The sequence below is a fragment of the Lemur catta genome, chromosome 8 (genome assembly GCF_020740605.2).
Source record: "Lemur catta isolate mLemCat1 chromosome 8, mLemCat1.pri, whole genome shotgun sequence".
Taxonomy (NCBI): Eukaryota; Metazoa; Chordata; class Mammalia; order Primates; family Lemuridae; genus Lemur; species Lemur catta.
The window spans coordinates 38934621-38956886 of record NC_059135.1 but is presented as its reverse complement, the minus strand read 5'-3'; the positions used below and the strand labels follow the sequence as shown (position 1 = coordinate 38956886).

The window sequence follows — 22266 nt, the reverse complement described above, 5'->3', positions numbered from 1 at the left end:
TGTCAAATACTGCATAACATAAACTTAAATTTTTTGAAGAGTATTAATTTACACTTGATCTTAGGCAAAAGGCCGAGAAGCAATGAAGAGGATTAATTTAAATTACCATTTTATTTCCATTCCTCAGACATTTCTCTGACAGTATGCCATAGAAAATCTTTTAAGATATAATTCTCATTGTTTCCTAGCTGTGAAATATTTTTGAAAAATAAATTTTTATATTTAAAAACAATATAAGTTTATTTTAGAAAAATTAGAAAAATAGTCAAGAAGAATATGATAAAAACATCCATAGCCCTACAGTTTAGATGGAACTACTTTAATTCCTTAGAGTGTATGTTTCAAAAATTTTTCTATATTCAAATCTATCCCAAACTCTTTTATAACTTTATTTACTATATTATAAACATGTTGAAAAATATTTATCTATAACATTTTTAATGTTGAAATTCTATTGTATGGATATATATCACATTTCTTAAACTAGTGTCTCTATTGTTGGACATAACATTTCTTATTTCAAAATGTTTACATGAATGCTCATTTTTACTGAATTATTTTCAGGTTGGTCTTCCTGCAAAATCCGGAGTTGCTGGGGGCATTCTTTTAGTTGTTCCCAATGTCATGGGCATGATGTGCTGGTCTCCTGCTCTGGACAAGATGGGCAACAGTGTTAAGGGAATTCACTTCTGTCATGTAAGCACATTTTTTTAATGAAAATAATGATCATGTAAGTTGAGTCATTCAGTGATTCTATTGTTTTTAACCCATTTTCCATAGTTTATTGACTCTTGGCACTCTGCCAGTGTGTTAGTTACTAGGTAGCCACAGAAATACTCATAGAGGAGCTTCAAGTTGCTTCTCCCAGACAGCTCTCATTTAATCATTCTTACAGGAAATTATATTTGTGTGATGCTTATGTTTTAATTTTCGTGGTTATTATGTTTTTAGTTTTCAAAAACTCAACCAAAGATACTAAAGTTAGAGAAGTAATTTAAAATCCAACACATTTTAAGAATTATACAATAGTGGTTTATTTTATCTCCTTTAATCTGCCTGGTTGAACATATTTATCTTCTTGACTACCTTAAAAAATTTTTTTTTTGAGGAAGTAAGCACTGCAAATAAAAAAGAGAAAAAATTTTAAAAAGTGTTACTACTCTTGATTAGTTCAGTATTTTATAAAACAATTCTTGCTAATATTTCAGCTTCTGGTTTTATTTACACTTATTACTTTCTGGAGTTCAAGTACTATATTCAATTAAAACTGATTTATTTTTCAATCTTTTATATTTTATAAAAACTAGAGAATGACATTGGATTGCATATAAAGTAAATTATAATTGATTGTATAGTTATTTATATTTTTATGGTGCTTTACAGTTATTTGATAGAAGAATTCTTTCATGTGGTCTCTTATTATAAACCCTGTTTTACAGAAGGTAAAAGTTAGACAGTTTGAGTGGCTGAGCCCTAGGGTCATGTTAGTAAGCAGTGTTCTCAAAACTTATATCCACATTTTACTCTGACTTCAGTCCCCTTCTTTATGCATCATGCTGGTTTATTAGAATGCAGTGATGATTTTTAAGCAGGAAGCTATAAATACAGTTTGTTAAAATATGAATAAATGTAACCAGTGAATAGCCGATTTCTTATACCTGTTCTGTATAACTATTTACAGGATCTTGTTTCTCTGTGCAATTTCCATAACTATGATAATTTGAGACACTTTGCAAAAAAACTTGATCCTCGAAGAGAAGGTGGTGATCAAAGGGTAAGCAAAATTCCTATTTAGATAATTATGTAATTTTTTTTAAGAGAGAGAAAATGAGATTTGCCTGTTTAAATAAAACCTAAGCGTAATTGTTAGTGGCCTTATGTCTTTGCTAATCACAAATGAGGGTAAACAAATTGGTGACATTTTTTATCTTAGTTCAGTAGTACATAGATATTAAATATTGCTGGTTTATTATTTAAATTGGAACTGGTTAGCCTAATGGCAGTCTTTCTTCCTGTCTTCTGCTGTTTGAAGCAAGATTTTTAGATTTGATTCTGTTAAACAAGACATTGGAAAGTTCTATGTGCTGTAAATCTAATTAAAAAGAAAGCTTTTTTTATTCTTAATATTTATCAGTTGTAGTCCTGAATTGAAGTTTATTTTATTTCTTACCTACTGTGGATGGATATGTAAATGAGAAAGAGATTATAATATTAGTGAAACACCTTATGAAGCCTAATAAGTTTTATAAGCCACTGTAGATGAAATATTTTTTCTAGAAAGATGAAATATTTTTTCTAGAAAGAATATATGATGCAATATTCTTCATAACCTTAAAGTCCTACTTGTTTCTTATCAGTGTGTTTGGCTTCATGCTATTGTACATATATATTCCTTTTTTGGAGCTAGTATTAAGAATCAAGACTTAACTTTTTTGATCTATATAGTTTTTCACTGGACCAAGGGACTTGTGTTGAGATTTTTTTTTATTCAGTTTCTTTGCATCCCACATGTAAAATATTTATAGTAAAATTACTTAATTAGACTTGAAGATATATGAAGTTCTTGTTAGTAGAAAATATTTTTAATTCAGACTGAGCAAATTTTCTTTGGGGCCAAACTAAATTTTTGTTAGTTCCAATCAAAGTAATTCCTATAATACATGAGAATTATGCAAAGCCAACAGAATAGAAACTTCCATGAATGGGAGTTGACATGAGTAACATGAAGCAAAAATGTCGGATGGTTGTGATTGAAAATTTTAACAGATTTTAATAACATTCATTGAAAAATAACATTTTATAGCTTGGACCTTTCTTCACTCAAGTGCACTAATAAATTATGTATGTTGCTTGAACAACTAGCATTCCTTTGGACCATTGGACTATGAAAGTCTCCAACAAGAACTTGCTTTAAAAGAGACAGTATGGAAAAAAGTATCACCTGAGTCAAATGAGGACATCTCCACAACTGTAGTGTATAGAATGGAAAGTCTGGGAGAGAAAAGCTAAAGAAATGGGTTCTAGTTTCAGAATGTTTCTTCATTTAATCTTTCAAACATCTTTAGCTATTTTTGCAAACTATAAATATTTATTGAGTTTTTTGTGTTCTCAACCTTGGGTGCTGGAGCCATAAAGCTTTTTTTTTTCTTTTAATCTTTGTGTAAAGATAATAGATTAAAAGTGCATTTGTTGGTCTTTTAAAAAGTATTTACGAGTAAATAAAGCAAATTTGCTTTATTTTTAAAAAATACAAAATGGAAAGATTTCTTTAAAACTTTTTTGATGTTATTAGAATTTTAACTATATAGTCAGATAATCTTATTTTAAAATAGTAACAGAAAATTGTAATTTCTTAATTCTAAAACCCTACAAATTGAACTCATAAGTTTTGTTGCTTTTTTTTTCAGTTTTAAAACTGACATAATGTCTACAGTGACAATAGAAAGTACTTCTATGCTAAATACAAAACTAAAAAGCCAAAATAATGAACCCCAAATTATTTTATTTAAGAATAGCAATAGCATAAAGTTAGCTTAAGTTTACATTTATGTCATTTTTAGTGATAGATTGGTTTTAAATTTTTAAAAACTTTTATTTAAAATGTTATCAAACACTTTTAAATATGTTTCCTTGCTCTTTTACTTTGCAACTCCCATGTTCCGTCAGAATTGTCACATATAGGAGTGTCTTATGTTACTAAAACATTCCAGCCAAAGAATTTCAGTTGTGAGATAATGATGTGTTTCATTATTAAAAAGCTATAATGGTTAGTTACTCAGAAGGAGAAACAGTGTCTTCGAGTGAAATGTTCACCTAAACAATTTTATATTCATATTACCCACATAACTTTTTCTATGTTATATTTAAATATGAATGGCAAATCTTGGTTTTTAGCTTTTAAAATTTTATTATCCTAATAATTTCATAAATGCTAATGAATATTTCTTTTGTGATAAATTATAACCTCTCATAGTTTGTTTTATTTGAACTCTTTTAGAGTACTTAGGAAATGAATTTAGTCTGAAGTATGCTACTAAAATATTTTAGATCTGAATCCTTTTGTTCATCTATAGAAATGCAATATTGAGAATCAAAACTTGTTTTTAAGAGAACTATAGGTCTACACAACCTGACATCAGGTAATTATTCATAATATTAAAAGTCTGTCTTGGCAAAATGATTGTAAAATCTTATAGGATCTATTCACACTTCTTCCTTCTTCCATATACCTCTCTGGTTTTGCCCACAGTTCCCACAGTTTCAAGTATGTATGTTTTTCAATTCATTTTTAAACTTGTAAATTTCATGGTAGGGGGATTTAGAGGGAAAACTTGATGGTTTCTTAGCATGACAGCATATGTGTAGTATGGCAAAGTCTGTAAAATTAAATATAATGTAGCAAAAAAGATTTCTCCTAGTAATTTAGATACTAGTGCAAATGTAGATATAGAAAATCTTGATTATATGATGTCTTGAGTTTGGGAACTCTGATACTAGGAAAAGAAGTTCCCTCCCAGAGGTGCTGGTCAAAAGCCTTTTGGGCTAACCTAAGTATTAAATTTATATATTTAAATAATTATATATTAAGTTTTAGAGAATTTTACCAAGGCTTTTATGTTTACTTCAATGTTCTTCTAATGTTCAGATGCATATCCTAACTGGATGCTTCTCAAAGTCTTATTACTGCTACACATTTTTGTTAGTTCCACCGGGGCCATTTGTAGTTTGGGCAATTGAATGCCTTAATTGGAAAAAAGGCATTATTTTTTTCCCCCCTGCTCTAAATTGTTACATGTTACTATTTCTTTATAAAATGAAGATTTAGTTTTCATATTGTATGTATATTTGTATAGATTGCAAAGTTAGGTTGTTAATTTGTGGTACTTACTGATGTGTTGTAAGGTTTAAGTGTACACTTAAAAACCAAGTAGGATTATCTAAGCTACAGTATTTAGAGAATGTTAAGAATGGGCATCCAGAAATTTTTACAGTAAGGAATAAATGGAAGAAAAGGTAAGATATTGTGAATAGGCCCTCAAACTTAAAAAAAAGAAAAACTTTGCCAGTTTTAAGGACATATTTTGATTCCTTCAGTATTCTTAATACCTTTTTAAATATAATTCTTGAAAAAGTACCCGGTATTGTTGGGCTTAATGTTTTTTGCCATTATTGATTCTTGATATTCAAGCATTTACAAGATAGCATATTTGATTTTCTTTCTTTCTTTTTTTTTTTTGGCATCATTAACATTTCATTTGAAATGCATATTCTTCCTAAAATACTTTGTTTTTAGCATAAATGTTGTGCATTTTATCTTAGTGTTTGGATTAAAACATTTGTGTTGTTTAGCTTTCTTTCATTTGCTTTGTATATTTAATAATGTACCTTTATTTTCCAGTATGCCTACTTTTTGTATTATACAATAAATTTATTTTAAGCTGATTTTATTGTTTTTTTTTTGTTTTTTTTTGTTTTTTTATAAAAGCAACTCCAACATTTGAAGTATAACAAACAGTTGGGATTTTAACTTAGAAAAACAGTATCCTTTATGAAAGTACTATTACAGTGTTTATTGTTCTGAGGCTGCAAACTAGAAATTCTCAAAAGGGCTTTATTTGATTTTTTTAAATGAAATATAGTGTTGGTGGGTTTTTTGGGAAGAGGACTTTTCCTGTTGGTTGTACTAAAAGTATTTGAATAAAGACTTTTCTCCGAATTTTTTTTTTGTTGTTTTTCCATTTGATAACTTAATACATCCCTATTTGCAGGTTCTTTCTGCTTTCTAAGGAAGAATATAATTGATGTTATTCACTATATAACTCTCATTTTATTTGTTGTTGCCTAGAGAATAAGAAAAACATTGCTAAGTCAGATGAAGACTATCATAATATTGCTTTAGAATAAAACTGTTAATCTCAGTAGAATTTATCGAGTAGAATAACAATAATATAGAAATTGACCTTTACTGCTTTTTTAAGGGATTTAATTTTCAGAAGAAATTTAGTGTATTTCCATAGCATAGTCCAAATTATATAGTCCAGATTATAGAGGGTCTGTGTGTTGTAGGTCAAATACAGTACTTAAAATTTTTATTGGATTAAATCCACCATTCATATTCCAGAGATTTCCCAAATAAATTATAGAAGTTTTAAAAGTATTTGAAAGGGGAAATACCCTTGCTTACAAGAATTTGTATTAATCTGTGAGTTTTTTAAAATAAAGTTATTTTAGGGCTAGTTAATAAGGCATTCCAGTATAATGATATGTTTAATATACTTAACAGTTTATGATCACTTGCTTTTAAAGATACATTTTTTAAAATCCATTTGAAGCAAAGGGAAAAACAACTTAAAATGCCTGGTGATCTTGATCTGACGTTGTAGTGTTTCATAGGCGTATATGTATGTGGAAAGAACTGCTGATAAATACTGATATGTCAGTCTATATCCTGATTATTTATATATAATGTGTGTGTTATATATGTGTTTGTATATATATGTATATATATATCATCTCCTTATGTACCTGAATTTATCCATTCATATTCTGAAAATAACCAGCAGTTCTTTCCACATAGTATATTGTATATAAATGGTTCATTGATTTATTATATTCCTATTCCAAACTTTGCCATAAAAGAACTCTTAAAATTTTTGCTACACCAGAATTTATAAAATATAACATATTTTACTTATTCAATTTGACTTTAAAGATTTGTGGTTTCTGTTGTTGCCACTCCCATTCCCTACCAATACTGTCAGGTTGTGAGAGTACCTAGCAATATTGGAGAAGTCCAGAAAAGGCAAAGCCAGAGCATCAGATTTCATGTGGAATTTACTTTAAAGTACTTCCTAAAATTTATTACGTTTTTTGTTTGACTTAAGTAATGTACTTCTGAGATTAAACAGTTTACTTTATAGAATAATTTTATTTAGTTCACTGTGTACAATTTTTAGTCTTAAGAATCTGCTTTACTATTCATTTGTTAAAATTTTAATTTTTCTCCTGGGTGTGCAAAAATGCTAGAATGCATTTTTTAAGAGATTTATGATCATTCTACTTAACATTGGATTTCTTCTCAATTCCTTCTCTATCATTTTATATTAAATGTAATAGTTGCATTGTATAATAAAATCAAAACCAGATGTTGGAGATGCAGTATAAATGGAAGTTTGTTATCAGCTATCATGGCCATACACTCAGACTTTCATTTAGAATTCTTCAGAATGTGATTTACGTTACTCTATTCTCTGTCTTGGAATTCAGGGACAAAATTATACTTGAAATACATTCAAGTATATCCGAGTTCAACCATTTTTCTTTTATTTCAAATTGTAATACAGTTAAAATGTTTGTTTCTTAGAACATTGCTTAGAAGTGGAAGGAATTTAATTGGTTTGCGGGAAGTTCTTTTATCCCTCCGCTAAGCCCCATCCTGGAATTTATTAATGTGAATACCATAAAATGCACACAACTTGGAGAAATGTAGAAAAAAAAAAAAAGTGCGTCTGAGGCAAAATCTACCCAACATGAAACAGAACTGGTAAAACTTGCTGTATTTTAGAGTTCTAAACTTCTTAAATGGTAATGGAAAGGGACTTATTTTTAAAACAGGATGTTAAGTAAACTGATCATAAATCTTTATTTAATGAAATGATTCTGTTACTATGGTCTTCAAACTTTGTTTTCTACTTATATTTTGTGAGCATTTGAAAGGAAGGAAATTTAAGAATGATTTTGTTTACCCTTTTCTGTTTTGTAGATTGCAGCTCTACTTTAGTAATTTTTATAAGTTATAGCTAATAGAGATGTTACAAATATGCCAGGTGTATAAGCCTATTTCGATTAAAACTTTATAATGGCTTCCTAATCCATTAACCTTTAAACTAGAATGAGTAGAATACTAATTAGCACTTTGATTCATTGCTTTTTTTGGTGGTATCTGTGGTATTTTTGTGTAAATTACATTCCACAATAAATTATGAAACACTTAGTATTAAAAATTGTCATGTATTGCTTAAATTTTTAAAAAAAGTTATGATCTCACTCTCAAAGGCTCTTATTAGAACAGGTAAGCTGGTGCCAATTGCTTCTGCCAATTAATCTTATAAAATTGTTATTAGATTTCTAACTGTAAGTCTCATTTACTAATTCTGAAATATTTTTGTTACAAATTTGTAGACCACATCTCAGCAGTAAAGAACAATTTGGTATACTTATTTTTAAGACAAATTTTAATATCTGAGGACATGATTTTTCTAGACGAAGTATGATAAAAATAAATAATGGTCTTTTTTTCCACAAAGTATTTACTTTGCTGAAATAATTTTTATTCTCATACCTCAGGTGATTAAAATTATCTATTTGGAAGGGTTAGCTTTTGAAAGAAAAAATTCTTACCTGAAATAGTTTTTAAATTTCTGTTTTCGTATTATATTCCTGGTGATTTTTGTTTATATAATGAAACTCTCTTCTGCCCAGCAATTACACTTGGAACCCTGAACTATAATTAAATTCATATTCTGTAAACAGCTGAAGGGTTTGTTTCATTTTTAAATATAGTTTAGCCTTTCTAGATTTTTGATGTACTTTTATTTACCATTATCTTGTGTTTTTTTTTTTTATTTTTTTTTTTATTTTTATTTATTTATTTTTTTTGAGACAGAGTCTCACTTTGTTGCCCGGGCTAGAGTGAGTGCCATGGCATCAGCCTAGCTCACAGCAACCTCAAACTCCTGGGCTTAAGCTGATCCTTCTGCCTCAGCCTCCCGAGTAGCTGGGACCACAGGCATGCGCCACCATGCCCGGCTAATTTTTTTTTTTCCTATATATATTTTTAGTTGTCCAGATAATTTCTTTCTATTTTTAGTAGAGACGGGGTCTCGCTCAGGCTGGTCTCGAACTCCTGACCTCGAGCGATCCACCTGCCTCAGCCTCCCAGAGGACTAGGATTACAGGCGTGAGCCACCGCGCCCGGCCTTTTTTGTTTTGTTTTGTTTTGTTTTTTCAGAATCACAGAACTGAGTTTGAAAGTTAATTTGGTACAAACTTTGACCCTACCCAACTCCCTTTTCCAGGTTTCTTAGCACCTTGCTTTCTTCGTTAGCATTTTACATTTTTTTCCTCTTTTTTGATGAGGTGGGCCTGTTATGCGTTTTGTTTGGACATTTTGTGGTTTATTTTTAATGGGAGAAGTATAATTGGCAGTAGTTAATATAACTATAAGTTATTTGGCAGACTGATTGTACCAACAGTGTTTATTCAAACTACTTAAATGTATTATTTTTCTAGCAAACAATCATGTCCCAGTTATTAAAAACTAGTAAAGTTAGAAGTGAATGTTATAATTATATAGTAGTTCTAAAAATAAAATATTACCCTGGAACCTTTGAAAGAAAGTGTAGCAGAAATGTGACTCTAAAAATAAATGTTGCACCATTGGCTTTTTAAAATAAACCCCTTTAGGGTTAGATTAAATATATAAGTAAAAAGATTTTAAATAAGAAAAAGACTATTCAGGTTCTAAACTAATGGTTTCTGAGGAAAAAATATTTTTCCTGTGCATGGTAGCTTTTCTAAGACACATATAAAATATCTAGCTACTTTCCTTGTTTTTATTTTAGACGTTTAGATCTGTGAGTGACCTCAGTAAGGTTCCTGATTTGTCTGTTTATTCTGTCTATAGTACATATTGCCATCAGTATCAATCTCTATTTTATAGTTCTGGGATTTTAATTTTTTTATTTATGAAGGAAAATGTATATTGTATTCTTGAAATGCATTAATTCTTTAAAGCTTTTGTTGACTTATAAAATGTTAAGACTTAAATATTGTTACTCAAAAAAGCATTGGTTTCTTAATTCTCAAAATTTAAACTTGCCTAGGTAGCTCTTCTCACAAGTTGATAAAAGTGACACCCTCAACTTTTAAGAGACTGGCTCTTATTCAATATAAACTCTGCTTACTTTCATATTACATATATACTAAAATAAGAATGATGCAGAAATATTATCATCAATTATGCAAATAAAACTATCATTTTTTAACTATTCCATTGTAAAATCAAAAATTGGTCTCATAATTCTCTTTAAACCTAGATTAGAACTACCAGTTTTCATTATTTGATATCTGCCTTTCACAAATCATCACTAAGGAGCCATTTATAAAATGTCTTTTGAGGGGAAAACATAAAAATCCTTAAATCTTGACTTTCTTCCATTAAATGAGATTAATGATGGCATATAAAAATATGGAATAAATTATTAATTGAAGTCCTCCCAAGGTCTGTTGTTTTGTACTTTCTCATAGTCACTCAGAATAAGATATCATTGAAAAATTCAAAATATATTGTCTTAATTTCATTGAAAAATTCAAAATATATTGTCTTAATTTCAAATGTTTTACTTTATTTTTCATCCTTTTATATCATAATTCAATTGTGGCAGAAAATGAGATAATTTTTAACATTATATCAAAGTTACTTATGAATGGGTTTTCGATTCCGTATCTTTATATTGCTGATATGTTCACTTCCAAATCTTTCAATAGTGTTGACATTTGCTATTCTAGTTTTTATTTTCTTTAAAAAGTTAAAAACAACAACAACAACCAATCAAGAAGTTTGAAATGTGAAAGTTCAAACTTCTTTTCTTCAGCATAATGTAGCTTATTCTTTATTTTACATAGAGCCTTGAGTACATGCGTTTTGAGTCCAGGTCTATGCACAAGATTTTATAATTTAAATAAAGCAGTGAACTAAATAATACTGTTTGAGATGAATATTTGAATTGAGATGGGTAAGTGTTAAATTTTCTGTACGATGGAACTTCATTGACATTTTGATATTACAGAGCAAGTGATTTTGTTAAAATTCTGTGGTGACTAATACTATTATTAATCCTCTTTAATCATACCAATAAAATATTCTTGCCTTAATGTCTTTTTTTTTTTTTTTTTTTACCTGAAAGAGAAACTTTAAAGAATGACCTTAAGGAGTAGGGGGAGTAGAGCTTAACTTTCTATTTACCTATTTGTGAAGTTTTTCAATTAAAACATGCTATTTCAACAGAACTTAGAGAATGTATGGGTTTTTCTATTTTATTTTTTTCACCGGGAGAACAAAGTGGAAAGAATACTAGTTTGCTACATTTTTAGCTAAGTAATAAAAACTTGGGAACTTTTCATTTTTACTCAGTTTCTGCTGTGTAATTTTATTTTATATCCATTGTATATGTCTGCCACAGAATCAAGGTGTTGTTTATTTGGTATCCCTTCCCTACATCTTGGGCTATGTCATGTAACTATCTACTTACCTTATATATTAATACTTTTACCTTGTACTTGGGAGGCTCTGGATAGAGAGCTGCTGTTCCGTTTGCATATTGTGTTCTGTAGTATTTGCTTTGCAAAAAGTCTTACTTGTTGCTATTGTGAGGCATGGATTTTTTAAATTTTTTTTAAGAATTTAGGATCTTTTGCAAAAGCTCTGAATGGATTGAAGCTTTGAGTTTACCTTATGCTTTTATGACTTAAATAGCATTAATGAGTGTAGGGTGGGTAGGCCTGGGATCTGGTTGAGCAGCCTAGGATGATATACCATTAGTGTGAACTTCCATGTCTTGCTTTCTACCTGAAAATTTCATGTAAATTTTGTTCTACTTCATAATACCTGTTTTAATATTTTCAAAACATAGTATTTACTACTTCTATTACTAAAATTTTCCTTCTCCAGTCCTGAAGTAAAATTGACTTCAGGAAGAGGTACCATATTTATCATGGTACTTCTCATTCATCCTGACATAGAAACCATACCAGTTAATCTATAAACAGTCTTAATCACAGGTTTGATGTGACCATATATATCTAAAATTGGCAGTGATTTAAAATGAAAAGAATGTCCAGTATATGCCTATTGCCTGTGCCAAAGACCTTCAAAATCTAGAGTTGTCAGTCCCTTATGACAGTAAGTTTAGCAGTGTGCAGATGAGAACTATGTATACAATGAACAATCCTCAAAGGTGTGGGCCTAAACCCAGATAACCTGGGTATGTTCAGGCAGTCCTGTTTGCTAACATGGAAGATTCTGTGGTTTTCTGTAGATTTTCCCATTGCTTCTAATGTCAACAGTTTAACTCTAGCAACAAGGCATGCATAATACACCGTCAGCAGAAAGCCAGTAACATCAAAATTTGAATAACATGACTTTTAGGATCATTGGTAATAACTAGCATTTATTGTGACTTACTGTGGGTCAACCACCAGTGTAAAGCATGCTTTGAGAATTCTTTAATCCTCATAAAAACTATGAAATGGGTACTATTACTATCTCTGTAGATTGAGATAGGTCATGTCAAATTCCCTAAGGTCACACAGCTTTAGGTGTATAGAGTCAGGGTTTGCACCCATGCAGTTTTAGTTACAGAGTACATCCTCTTGAACACAGACCATTCTGTTTCCCATCGCAAAATGTAATGAGCTTGGACAAAGGGTGTTGAAGATTAAAAAAAAATGTAATGAACAATTTATGTTGCTTTGTTAATAAAATGGGGATGTTCCATGAACATTAAAGGATAGTAACAATTCCAAAGTATCTTGGTAGACTAAGAATTCAGGGAAATTTCCTATTAAGCAAGGTTATCCTGTGATAAGTTCATTTTTCACTATAACTTATATAATGTGAGCAGTATCTACATCCCATATGACCAGTGTCTTATGATTTTAACATATATATGTGTATATGTATTATTTCACTCATAGAAAAGAAATTCTATCTCCAAAAATCCTTTTATTGACAATTAAGTGATGGGAAACCATTGGGGGGTTTTCAGCAAATATGATCATATATGATCTGATATGATCAGGTTTATGTTCTGAAGTATTGATCTAGGTGGGAAAATTAACTCCAGTATTACCTGATTGTAGAGGGTAAAAAGTCAGTTCTAAATCCTACCATTAAAATCATTCCTTAGCCCAGCTCTGTTGTAGAGGTGAGTGACTTTAAGTACTTAAAAAATTTCCTTGTGTATTCCTACAACATTAAATGTAAGTTCGTAAGTTAGCACTAAAAGTTGATGTTTATTGTAACCCTTACAAATTATTTTTGACAACACATTTTTTTTTTTTTTTTTTTTTTGAGACAGAGTCTCACTTTGTTGCCCAGGCTACAGTGAGTGCCGTGGCGTCAGCCTAGCTCACAGCAACCTCAACCTCAAACTCCTGGGCTTAAGCGATCCTACTGTCTCAGCCTCCCGAGTAGCTGGGACTACAGGCATGCGCCACCATGCCCGGCTAATTTTTTTTTTTTATATATATATTTTTAGTTGTCCAGATAATTTTTATTTCTATTTTTAGTAGAGACGAGGTCTTGCTCAGGCTGGTCTCGAACTCCTGACCTTGAGCGATCCACCCGCCTCGGCCTCCCAGAGGGCTAGGATTACAGGCGTGAGCCACCGCGCCCGGCCTGACAACACATTTTAAAATCCTTTTTTTCCCCTCCTCTAAGTGTCTATTAGCTAAACTTATTAAAATCTTTATCAACCCTAATTCCTTAGAGCTTTTCACAGAGCTCAAAATAGAATTTTCATTTGTCGTATTTATATATAATACTTCTTAATTATAATCTGGAACTTTATTATCCAAGAATGAATTTATCTTTGTTCACATCTGCACTTAGTTATAAGGTACAATTTTTTTTTCCCGAAACTAACAAAGCTAGAATGACTCAAGATGAAGATGAAATTTTCTATACTTGCCTAGAGCTATTTATAGTTGTCCTTGTGTATATGTTTGGTTTTGACTTTAATGATGATGTTACGTGTAAGCAAAATCACAACCCAGGGATATGCCATGTACTGGACTGTGAAGAAACACAATTCTCCTGTTAAAGTATAAACTACCTTTCCCAATGCCCTTACTCTGGCAAGTTGGCAGTTTCATTGTCAACATATTCACTTTACATTTAAGTTGCTCTACTGTTTTAACAGTATTGCTTTTGAAATAAATATAGTATGGTATAAGAGTAGTCAAATAGCACATTCCTTTTATGGAGTTGCTTTCTCACTTGTGAGATTGTGAGAAAGTGGCTAAAGGTGAGGACTCTTCCAGGTTGCATTTCATTATTCTCAATCCCTATTTTACTCAGTTACCAAACATTTTTTCATTCCTTCTACTAGTTTTTGTTTAAGCAACACACAATTTTTTCAAGATATTTAGCTAACTTAATTTCATCTATATATAAACCTCAACATTATTTCTGTGGATTATTCATTCACTTCTTAGTTCTTCATTCAACAAATGCTTATTTCTTGCCTTAATGCACGAGAAACTGCAAATTGTTTAGGATATGCAGTGGAGAATGAGACAAATATGATCCAACTTGTGATGTTTACAATCTAGAAGGCGATACAGATACTGAATTACTAAAACAATTAAAGTGGTGATAAGTGATTTGTTAATACTGATACATGTAGATCTAGTTCATTTTAACTGCTATAAAGGAAGTGAGTCCCAAAATGGTACCATGTGATGCCATTTTTGTATATCTATAACAGACTTTATGAGACACAAACATAGAGTGTAGTTAAAAGTCTAAGAACATGGACACCAGTTGTTAGATAAAGCTTACTCTTGGGAAGGAGAGGAATGGATGCAGGGAGAGTGGTTAGCTGTATCTTTAATGTTTCATTTCTTTAAAAAATATTTAAGGAAATACAATGATAATAAATATTAGAATAGTAAAGAACGCTAGGAGAGGGTATAACAAGACCTTGTTTAGTCTGGGTGGTTAGATGTGGTTGGTTTTCCCTGAAAGAGATAATACAGCATTTTAAGTTTAGAAGGAGTCAGAGGAAGGGTGGAGTGGGGTTGATAGAATAGTTTGACTTGAAGGCCCTGGACCAGGAGGAGTATAACACATTTGAGAAGGTGAGAGAAGGTAAATGTGCTGAAAGAAGAGTGAGGCGAGGTAGAGGGAGACTGGCCCTGAATCAGTCTTGGAGATAGGACCGTATTATGTAGAGTGGGCCTTCTCATATTTTAATGTGCATCAGAGTTGTGCATCAGAGTTCTTAAGAGTGTCTTAACTTTAAAATGCAGCTTCCTGGGACCCAATCCCAATCCTACAGTTTGATTCAATAATCTAAAGTTTTAAAGTGCACCCCAGGTGCTTTTGTTACAGGTAGTCCCCTGGACACATTGTGGAAAATATTTGTGAAAAGTCTTATATACCATATTAAGAGTTTTGAGACTTTATTAAAAGTTCAGTGTGAAACTTTTGAAGGCTTTTAAGAAAGGGAAAGATTTGGTTCTTAAATACTGCCCTATGGAGATAGACTAGAGAGAGATAAGAGTTGAGGTTATGGACTCGAGATGTGTTGGTGGCTTAGACTACAGGTGAAGTAGATGGACAGGAGATATGTTTGAGATAGACTTGGCAGCACTTGGTGATAGTATTTGATGGGTGAAAAAGAATGAGATATCACATTGACTACCAGGTTTTTAGTATAAGCAATGGGGCCAAAGCTGCTGCATTTATTAAGATGGAGAACATTGTAGAAGCAAACCTTGGCAGTATGGGAAGAAATTAGTTTAATTTGGGCTATTGTAACAATTAAGGATCTGTTTCACTACAGATATCAGGAGGTTGATTAACAGTGGTTTAAACAAATAGAGGGGCATTTTTCTAATGTAACAAAAACTCTGGGGTTAGATAATCGAGGACTAGTGCCATCAGTAAGGTAAGCTTCTGCTCCACCAGCCTTAGGTGTTGTCCTTGGACCTCAGGCCTGTCATTTTATAGTCACGAAGTGGCTGTTCCACCTTTAGCCTCACCTGTGTGGCCAAAGTGGAATTAAAAAGGAGATACCTAAGTCAGGAAAAAGAAGCTTTCCCAGAAACCCACTTGACACTCACTGGTCAGACTAGCTGCAAGGGAATCTAGAGAAGTATTTTTAATTGGACACATGGCTACCCTACAAAAATAGAGATTCTCTTAGTATGGAGGGGGTGGAGAGTGGATAGAACGTAGGCAGTTAGCAAAGCACAAAAGCTAACTTCTGTTTGAGATGTCCATATTTGTGAGATACCTAAGTAGTAATGTTGACTAAGCAGTCAGATTTAGGTCTAAAGCTTAGGAGAGTGATGTAAGCTGTACGTAACAATTTTGTGAATGGTCAGTATGAAGAGTAGTATTTGAATCTGTGGTGATGTCTGGGATTGCTTGAGAAGACAGTGTAGAGAAGGAAAGGGGACCAGAAGATAGCACCCTAAGAAGCCCCCATTTTAAAAGCAGGACAGAGTAGGAGGGGCTTCCACTAGGGAAATGTGGCCAGAGAGGAGAAAATCCAGGATAGTATAGTATCGGGAGTCAAGGAAAGAGTATTTCAAGGAGTTTAGAAAAACACTGAACTGTACCAAAGCATAGAGAATTAAGTGTAATATGGCCTTTCCATTTGCATGATGTCCTTCCAAATTTTTTTTTGGTGTTAAAGTATCGTTTTATTTGAAAAATTGTAGCAGTAGACTGTGGGTTGTTTTTATTTTTTGCATTTGGAAAATTAAAAAGTGGCAGCTCAGGTGGTAACCTCCCAACCCCACCCTGCTTTTAAAAAAATTTTATTGGATTTGCGATCAGATCAGGGAACTATTGGACTAGAGCAGGTTTAGCTGCGGATAGAAAAGTAAGGAATGAGAGTTTGAAGTAGATACAAGAGAGAGGCAATTGCCGATAAGGTGAGGCCCCAGAAAGAGATGGGACTCTTAGCACAAGTGGAGGATTATCTATGGCGGGAGGAAGAGCACTTCCTCTAATAAAAGAGGACTTAGAAAGGCAAGTAGGGAGGCATCAGTCTAGCAGACTTCAAGCTTTATTACAAGGCTATGATAACTAAAACAGCATGGTACTGGCACAAGAACAGAGATACAGACATTTGGAATAGGACTGAGAACCCAGATATAAAACCATCGTCATATTGTCATCTAATTTTTGACAAAGCAGACAAAAATATACATTGGGGAAAAGAATCTCTATTCAATAAATGGTGCTGGGAAAACTGGATAACTACATGTAGAAGATTGAAACTGGATCCCCACCTCTCACCTCTCACAAGAATTAATTTACGATGGATAACAGACTTAAACCTAAGGTATGAAACCATAAGAATTCTAGAAAAAAATGTTGGGAAAACTCTTACAGACATTGGCCTAGGCAAAGAATTTATGAAGAAAACCCAGAAAGCAATCACAGCAGCAACAAAAATAAATAAATGGGACCTGATCAAAGATGTGGAATCAACCCAAGTGCCCATCAATACATGAATAGATTAATAAAATGTGGTATATGTATACCATGGAGTTCTGCTCAGCCACAAAAAGCAATGATGATCTAGCACCTCTTGTATTATCCTGGATAGAGCTGGAGCCCATCCTTGGAAGTGAGGTATCACAAGAGTGGAAAAACAAGCACCACATGTACTCGCCATCAAATTGGTACTAACTGATCAACACTAAGGTGCTCACATGGTAGTCATTAATATTCGTTGGGTGCCGGTCAGGTGGGGGTGGGGTCTGAGGATGGGTAAACTCACTACTAATGGAGATGGAGCGCACTGTAGGGGGGAAGGACATGCTTCTAGCCCTGGCCTGGGTGAGGCAAAAGCATTACATGTAACCAAAATGTTTGTACCCCCATAATATGAAATAAATAAATAAATAAACATGTTATAAATGGGGAAAAAAGGCAAGTAGGTAGGTTTGCAGACATCATGAGGGGAAGTTGAAGGCATTTCTGTCTGTGGCTTTCATTTTTCTGAAGGGTATGAAGGGAGGCTTTCTGCTGAGTTGAGGTGTGGGGTTGGAGGGAGGCTGTGAGGTTTTAGGGCACAGAGAAGATAGGAAATCTTTGTTCTTATAGACTGGGAGAGAGCTGAGGGAAACATGGCAATGTTCTCAGAACACTATTGAGGTTGGTAACCATGGATTCACAGCAATGGGAATCTGCCCTGTTGTTTTTCCCCTCAGTATCCTATGGCTGCACCCTGAATTTGGATATAGGCAGGTAGTAGCAGCAGAAGATCAAGTAAAGGATTTTAGGGCATTTACCAGACAGTGATTTTAACAATAGGCTTTGGAATCTACTTTAGACCCCCCCCCTAAGTAGAGGGCCTACTTTTAGAGTTTTTTTCTTCTTAGAATTTGGTTCTACTAATAGAACTTTCAACTAACATAGATAACAAATACAAGTTAGTTCTGTGTGTAATGCCCAACCTCCTTGCTTTACAGGATAAAATGTTACTGATAAGAATTGTAAATGTTCAAATAAAGATAGATGCTAAGCAGTCTCATGATGAGGCCCTGAGACTAGTGCTGGTGCTATATGTGTGTGTGTGTGTGTGTGTATACACATAAAATACACATGTAATGTAAAATTTGAGATATATGATATACACATATATATCAAACTTACATTGCTGTACTTTTTAGGCTCTTTATCTTTTTCATTAGCAGATTTCTGTATTATATGTTGGAGGAGCTTGCTATGTAACTTGAATGGTAATCACATTTAAATGGCTATGAAAGTACTTTGAAAAGAATATAGCACCAGAGAAACATACAGTTATTACACCTTTTGTGTATGTGGTTCATAAAACACACACGTTGGACTTTTCACAATAGAACTATAAAATGAATATGGAAGAATATATATGGTTAAGCATGGCCCTCTGGAGACCAATGAAAATGAGGGATCTCTTTCTAACATCAAAGCACTTAGTAAGGATGTACTGTGGTTGGAATAACTAGAAAACTCATGTCAATGTGCCTTACTTTGTTATAGTAGCAGGATTTAGGGCCTGCTAAGAGAGTTAGGTCCTTAAAATCCAAATTGAAACATAATTCTTCCTATATCACTGCCAAAAGTTTGTTTCTCAGCAGAAAGAACATCCCATCTCTTTTCAGGGAACTTATTTGTATTTAATTTTAATTTGCACAAGACAGTATCTTTGTAAGAATCTTTTGATTTCAATGGCCCTGATTTTTTTAATTTAAAGTAATGGGTATAAGTATTTGGTGACCAATTTCTTCTCTTCCTATCTTATCTTTGCTTTGATTCTTGGGTTTTACGTACTTGTTTTTTAGTTATAATGACAACTGGAAACATATAATACCTTATCATTTCGGAAGTGTGGCACCTTGTCCTCTATGTGAACACGCTAATGTAATGCTAACTAATCTTCAAAAAGTTTTATAAATATTTGTATAAGAGAGGAAAAAGACCAGGAAAATAGTAAATGGAAAACTTTGATAGTTGTTAATGCAATACAAATACTCTTAGGTCTCTACCACCTGAAAAACAGTTTGTTCTTCAGAGGAATAGCTGCCTTTGTTTGCTCTTGCGCATTTCTGTTTGTCTTCTGTTTGTTGCTTACTTGTTAATTAGGAGTGCTGTTTTTCAGACCACACAAAGATATATTATTAGCTACTATTACCAGGTATTAAAAAGAGAGGCTTATGAGCCCATTGGTATCTTTTGAGACTTTTCATTGGCATTTACCAGAATAATATGAACCATTGAGATAAGAAGTTGTTTATTTGCTGCCAATGCTGTAGCAGTCATATTTGCTTTTATTCACATTAACCCAAAACTCACATTTCATTTTTAGAGATTTAAATGCAAAGAATAAAGATAACATCTTTTAACATTTTCCATTTGTTGTTTGTGGTATTGATATATCAAAATAAATTATTCATTTATTGCCTTATTTTCTCTTCATTTAAAAAAATACAGCTTTGATCAGCACCTGAATATATTAATAAAATAAAACATATAAAGTTAATATTTCTGATTTCCCTATAAATTGTTTCTTAGTTGCTATTTTCTGATTTCCTATTACAATATATTTTTGTCTTGGTATTGTATTATTGAGGAAGTCCCAGATTTTTTTTTAGAAAATCTCTTGGCGCAGTAGATAGGTAGTGGTTATGAGCACTGACTTTGCCATCAGGCAGACCGAGCTTGAGCCCTCAATCTGCCACTGACTAGCTCTGATACCTTGCTTAGGTTATTTAAATATTTCCTGTCCTTTGAATAATAAAAGAGATAATTATACTTAAAGCACTTAGCTCAGTCAAGGGAGAGTAGGTGCTTCATATTAACTATTTTGTTGTAAATTAATATGTAATCTTAATTTTTGTCCTCATGGGTTTTCAGATTTCTTTGACATGATTATGACTTAAGAAGTCATAATCATGTCAAATCTGAAATAATAAGTGAAATTATTTCAGGTTAATCTCATTGAGAAATTTTGAAAATGGTATGCTTAAGGGAGTTTATTAGCTAATTCAAGAGCAGAATGCAGTATTTAGAGCTGCCATTTTAAGGTTGTATTTTTTAAGTGAAATTTCTGTAAGATGGAAATTTTCTTTAATTTATTCATCTATATTGAAATTACTGTATGAGAACTTCCTGCATTTGTGTAAAAATTTGGAAATATGGTCATGAAATTGCTGAATTGCTTTTCCCATAAGGGATTTTTTTCTAATCCTCTCATCACATCAGTTTGGATTAGTTTTGTCTATATATAGTATATTAATAACTGTGTCTGAATAAATCATTGAAAAGCTTAGGGACATGTGGCCTCTTACTAACCTTAGATTGTCTGATTATAAAAGTACTATAATTTTGTTTTGCACATCCTTAAAAATATTAAATACGCTCAGTAGTAAAGGAAAGAGGACATATCTTTGATAACATACACATTGTACAGGTTTATTTTTCTACCTTTGTTGGGCAAGGTGATTAATTTACATATGCTGGCAACTTAAAATTTTTCTTTAGCTACATTATAATAGGTGTATATGTTTCAACCTGACTGTAAGAGAAATATTTATGAAAGAAGACTGAAAGCTTATTTTCATTTAAAAGCTATAAATGGCCAAGCTGGAGTAAAGCTTTTTAAAACAAAATTGGATCTGGAGTCATGATGGTTTATTTAACAGATGAAGAAGAGTATCCATTCCACGACAACAGATACTGCAGTGAGCTGGAAATGAGAGAGCAGCTTACGTCAAACTAGAGGCAGTAGAAACAGAAGGATGGTTTTTCAGTTACCTGCTTTTTTTCATTAAAGCAGCTCCAAAAGGTCTGAATTAGTCTTTGTATGAAGACAGAAACTAAAGATGAAAACAAAGGAAACCTCAGTTTGGAAGTTGGTAATAGAGCTGGAAATAAAATATTTGGAGCGAAGGAAGTGTAAAACTGATGAATCAAACTTTCCTCCCTCCCTCTCTCCTTTCCTCCTCCCTTTCTTTCCTTCTCTCCCATCCCTTCCATTTTCTTCCCTTCCTCCTTCCTTCCAATATTTAGCATAGGACCTTTATGGATTAGAGCTAAGTTGCTGTTTAATCCTTTGTTTTCCTTCTATCCTTTGGATAAAAGTCTGAGATCTATTAAGGACTCACATCATCATGGTTAATTGTATAGAATTGGGAATTCAGATACCTGAATCCCAGCTACATCATTAATTCATATGTTATGTGACCTTTAGTCAGGGCCCTTCATCTCAGTGTTAGTAATAAATAAAATATATTTATCAATATATTTTACAACCAGCATGTCAGGGATTTTTAAAAACAATTATAACTGTTTAAAATGTTGAACTTTGTTCAGAGTCATCTACTGTATAAATACAAAGTCATACGATTATATAATTCTAATAATTGCTGAGTACTTGTAAGTATAGATTTATCAGGGCATTTACAAAAACCACACAATTCAACTTTTAAATAAGCTCAAAATGAATAGGAGAATGATAGTATTAAAGAGTTAGGAATGTCATATTTTAGATTTGTAAAATTTATAGAATCCCCACCTGTTTCTAGCTGTTTTGGAAAAACAGTGAGATTTTGGATATGTGAGGCATGCCAGTGTTAGATAAACTCACGTGAACTGTATTATTTTTGTCCCATTGTTGTCAGGACTTTGTACAAATAAACTAAGATAAGGTTGTCTGGTTCTGGCAGGTTCTAACAAAGATTTGATAAGGAAAATGCAGTAGTACTGGAAAATCTGCAAGATGAAGGGGAAATTCTTAAAATCTAATTTACAAATTTTAATGGATACCTGTCCAAGCGGAGTTTCTCTTTACTGTGGGGAGGCATACATTAAACATCAGAGCCCTTAACTTATATAGCCTACTGTTGCTGCTGTGTATAGTCTATTTCTTTATATCGAGGAATGATTCATTCTGAATGATTCATCAAAACACAGGTTCC

The 22266-nt window shown here is 32.3% G+C and overlaps 1 protein-coding gene across 2 annotated transcripts in view; it reads left to right on the top strand.

The window, feature by feature from the left end:
• Positions 1–22266, top strand: part of GLS (glutaminase) — an 82660-nt gene that overhangs the window by 48226 nt on the left and 12168 nt on the right. The window contains exons 13-15 of one of the 2 annotated variants that reach the window (XM_045559223.1): positions 565–696; positions 1682–1774; positions 2863–5442. In XM_045559223.1, the coding sequence (XP_045415179.1) occupies positions 565–696; positions 1682–1774; positions 2863–3009 (372 nt within the window). In that variant the 3' untranslated portion in view covers positions 3010–5442. Of the gene's footprint in view, positions 1–564; positions 697–1681; positions 1775–2862; positions 5443–22266 lie in introns of those variants that run through there. The other variant, XM_045559221.1, reaches the window with a different exon arrangement.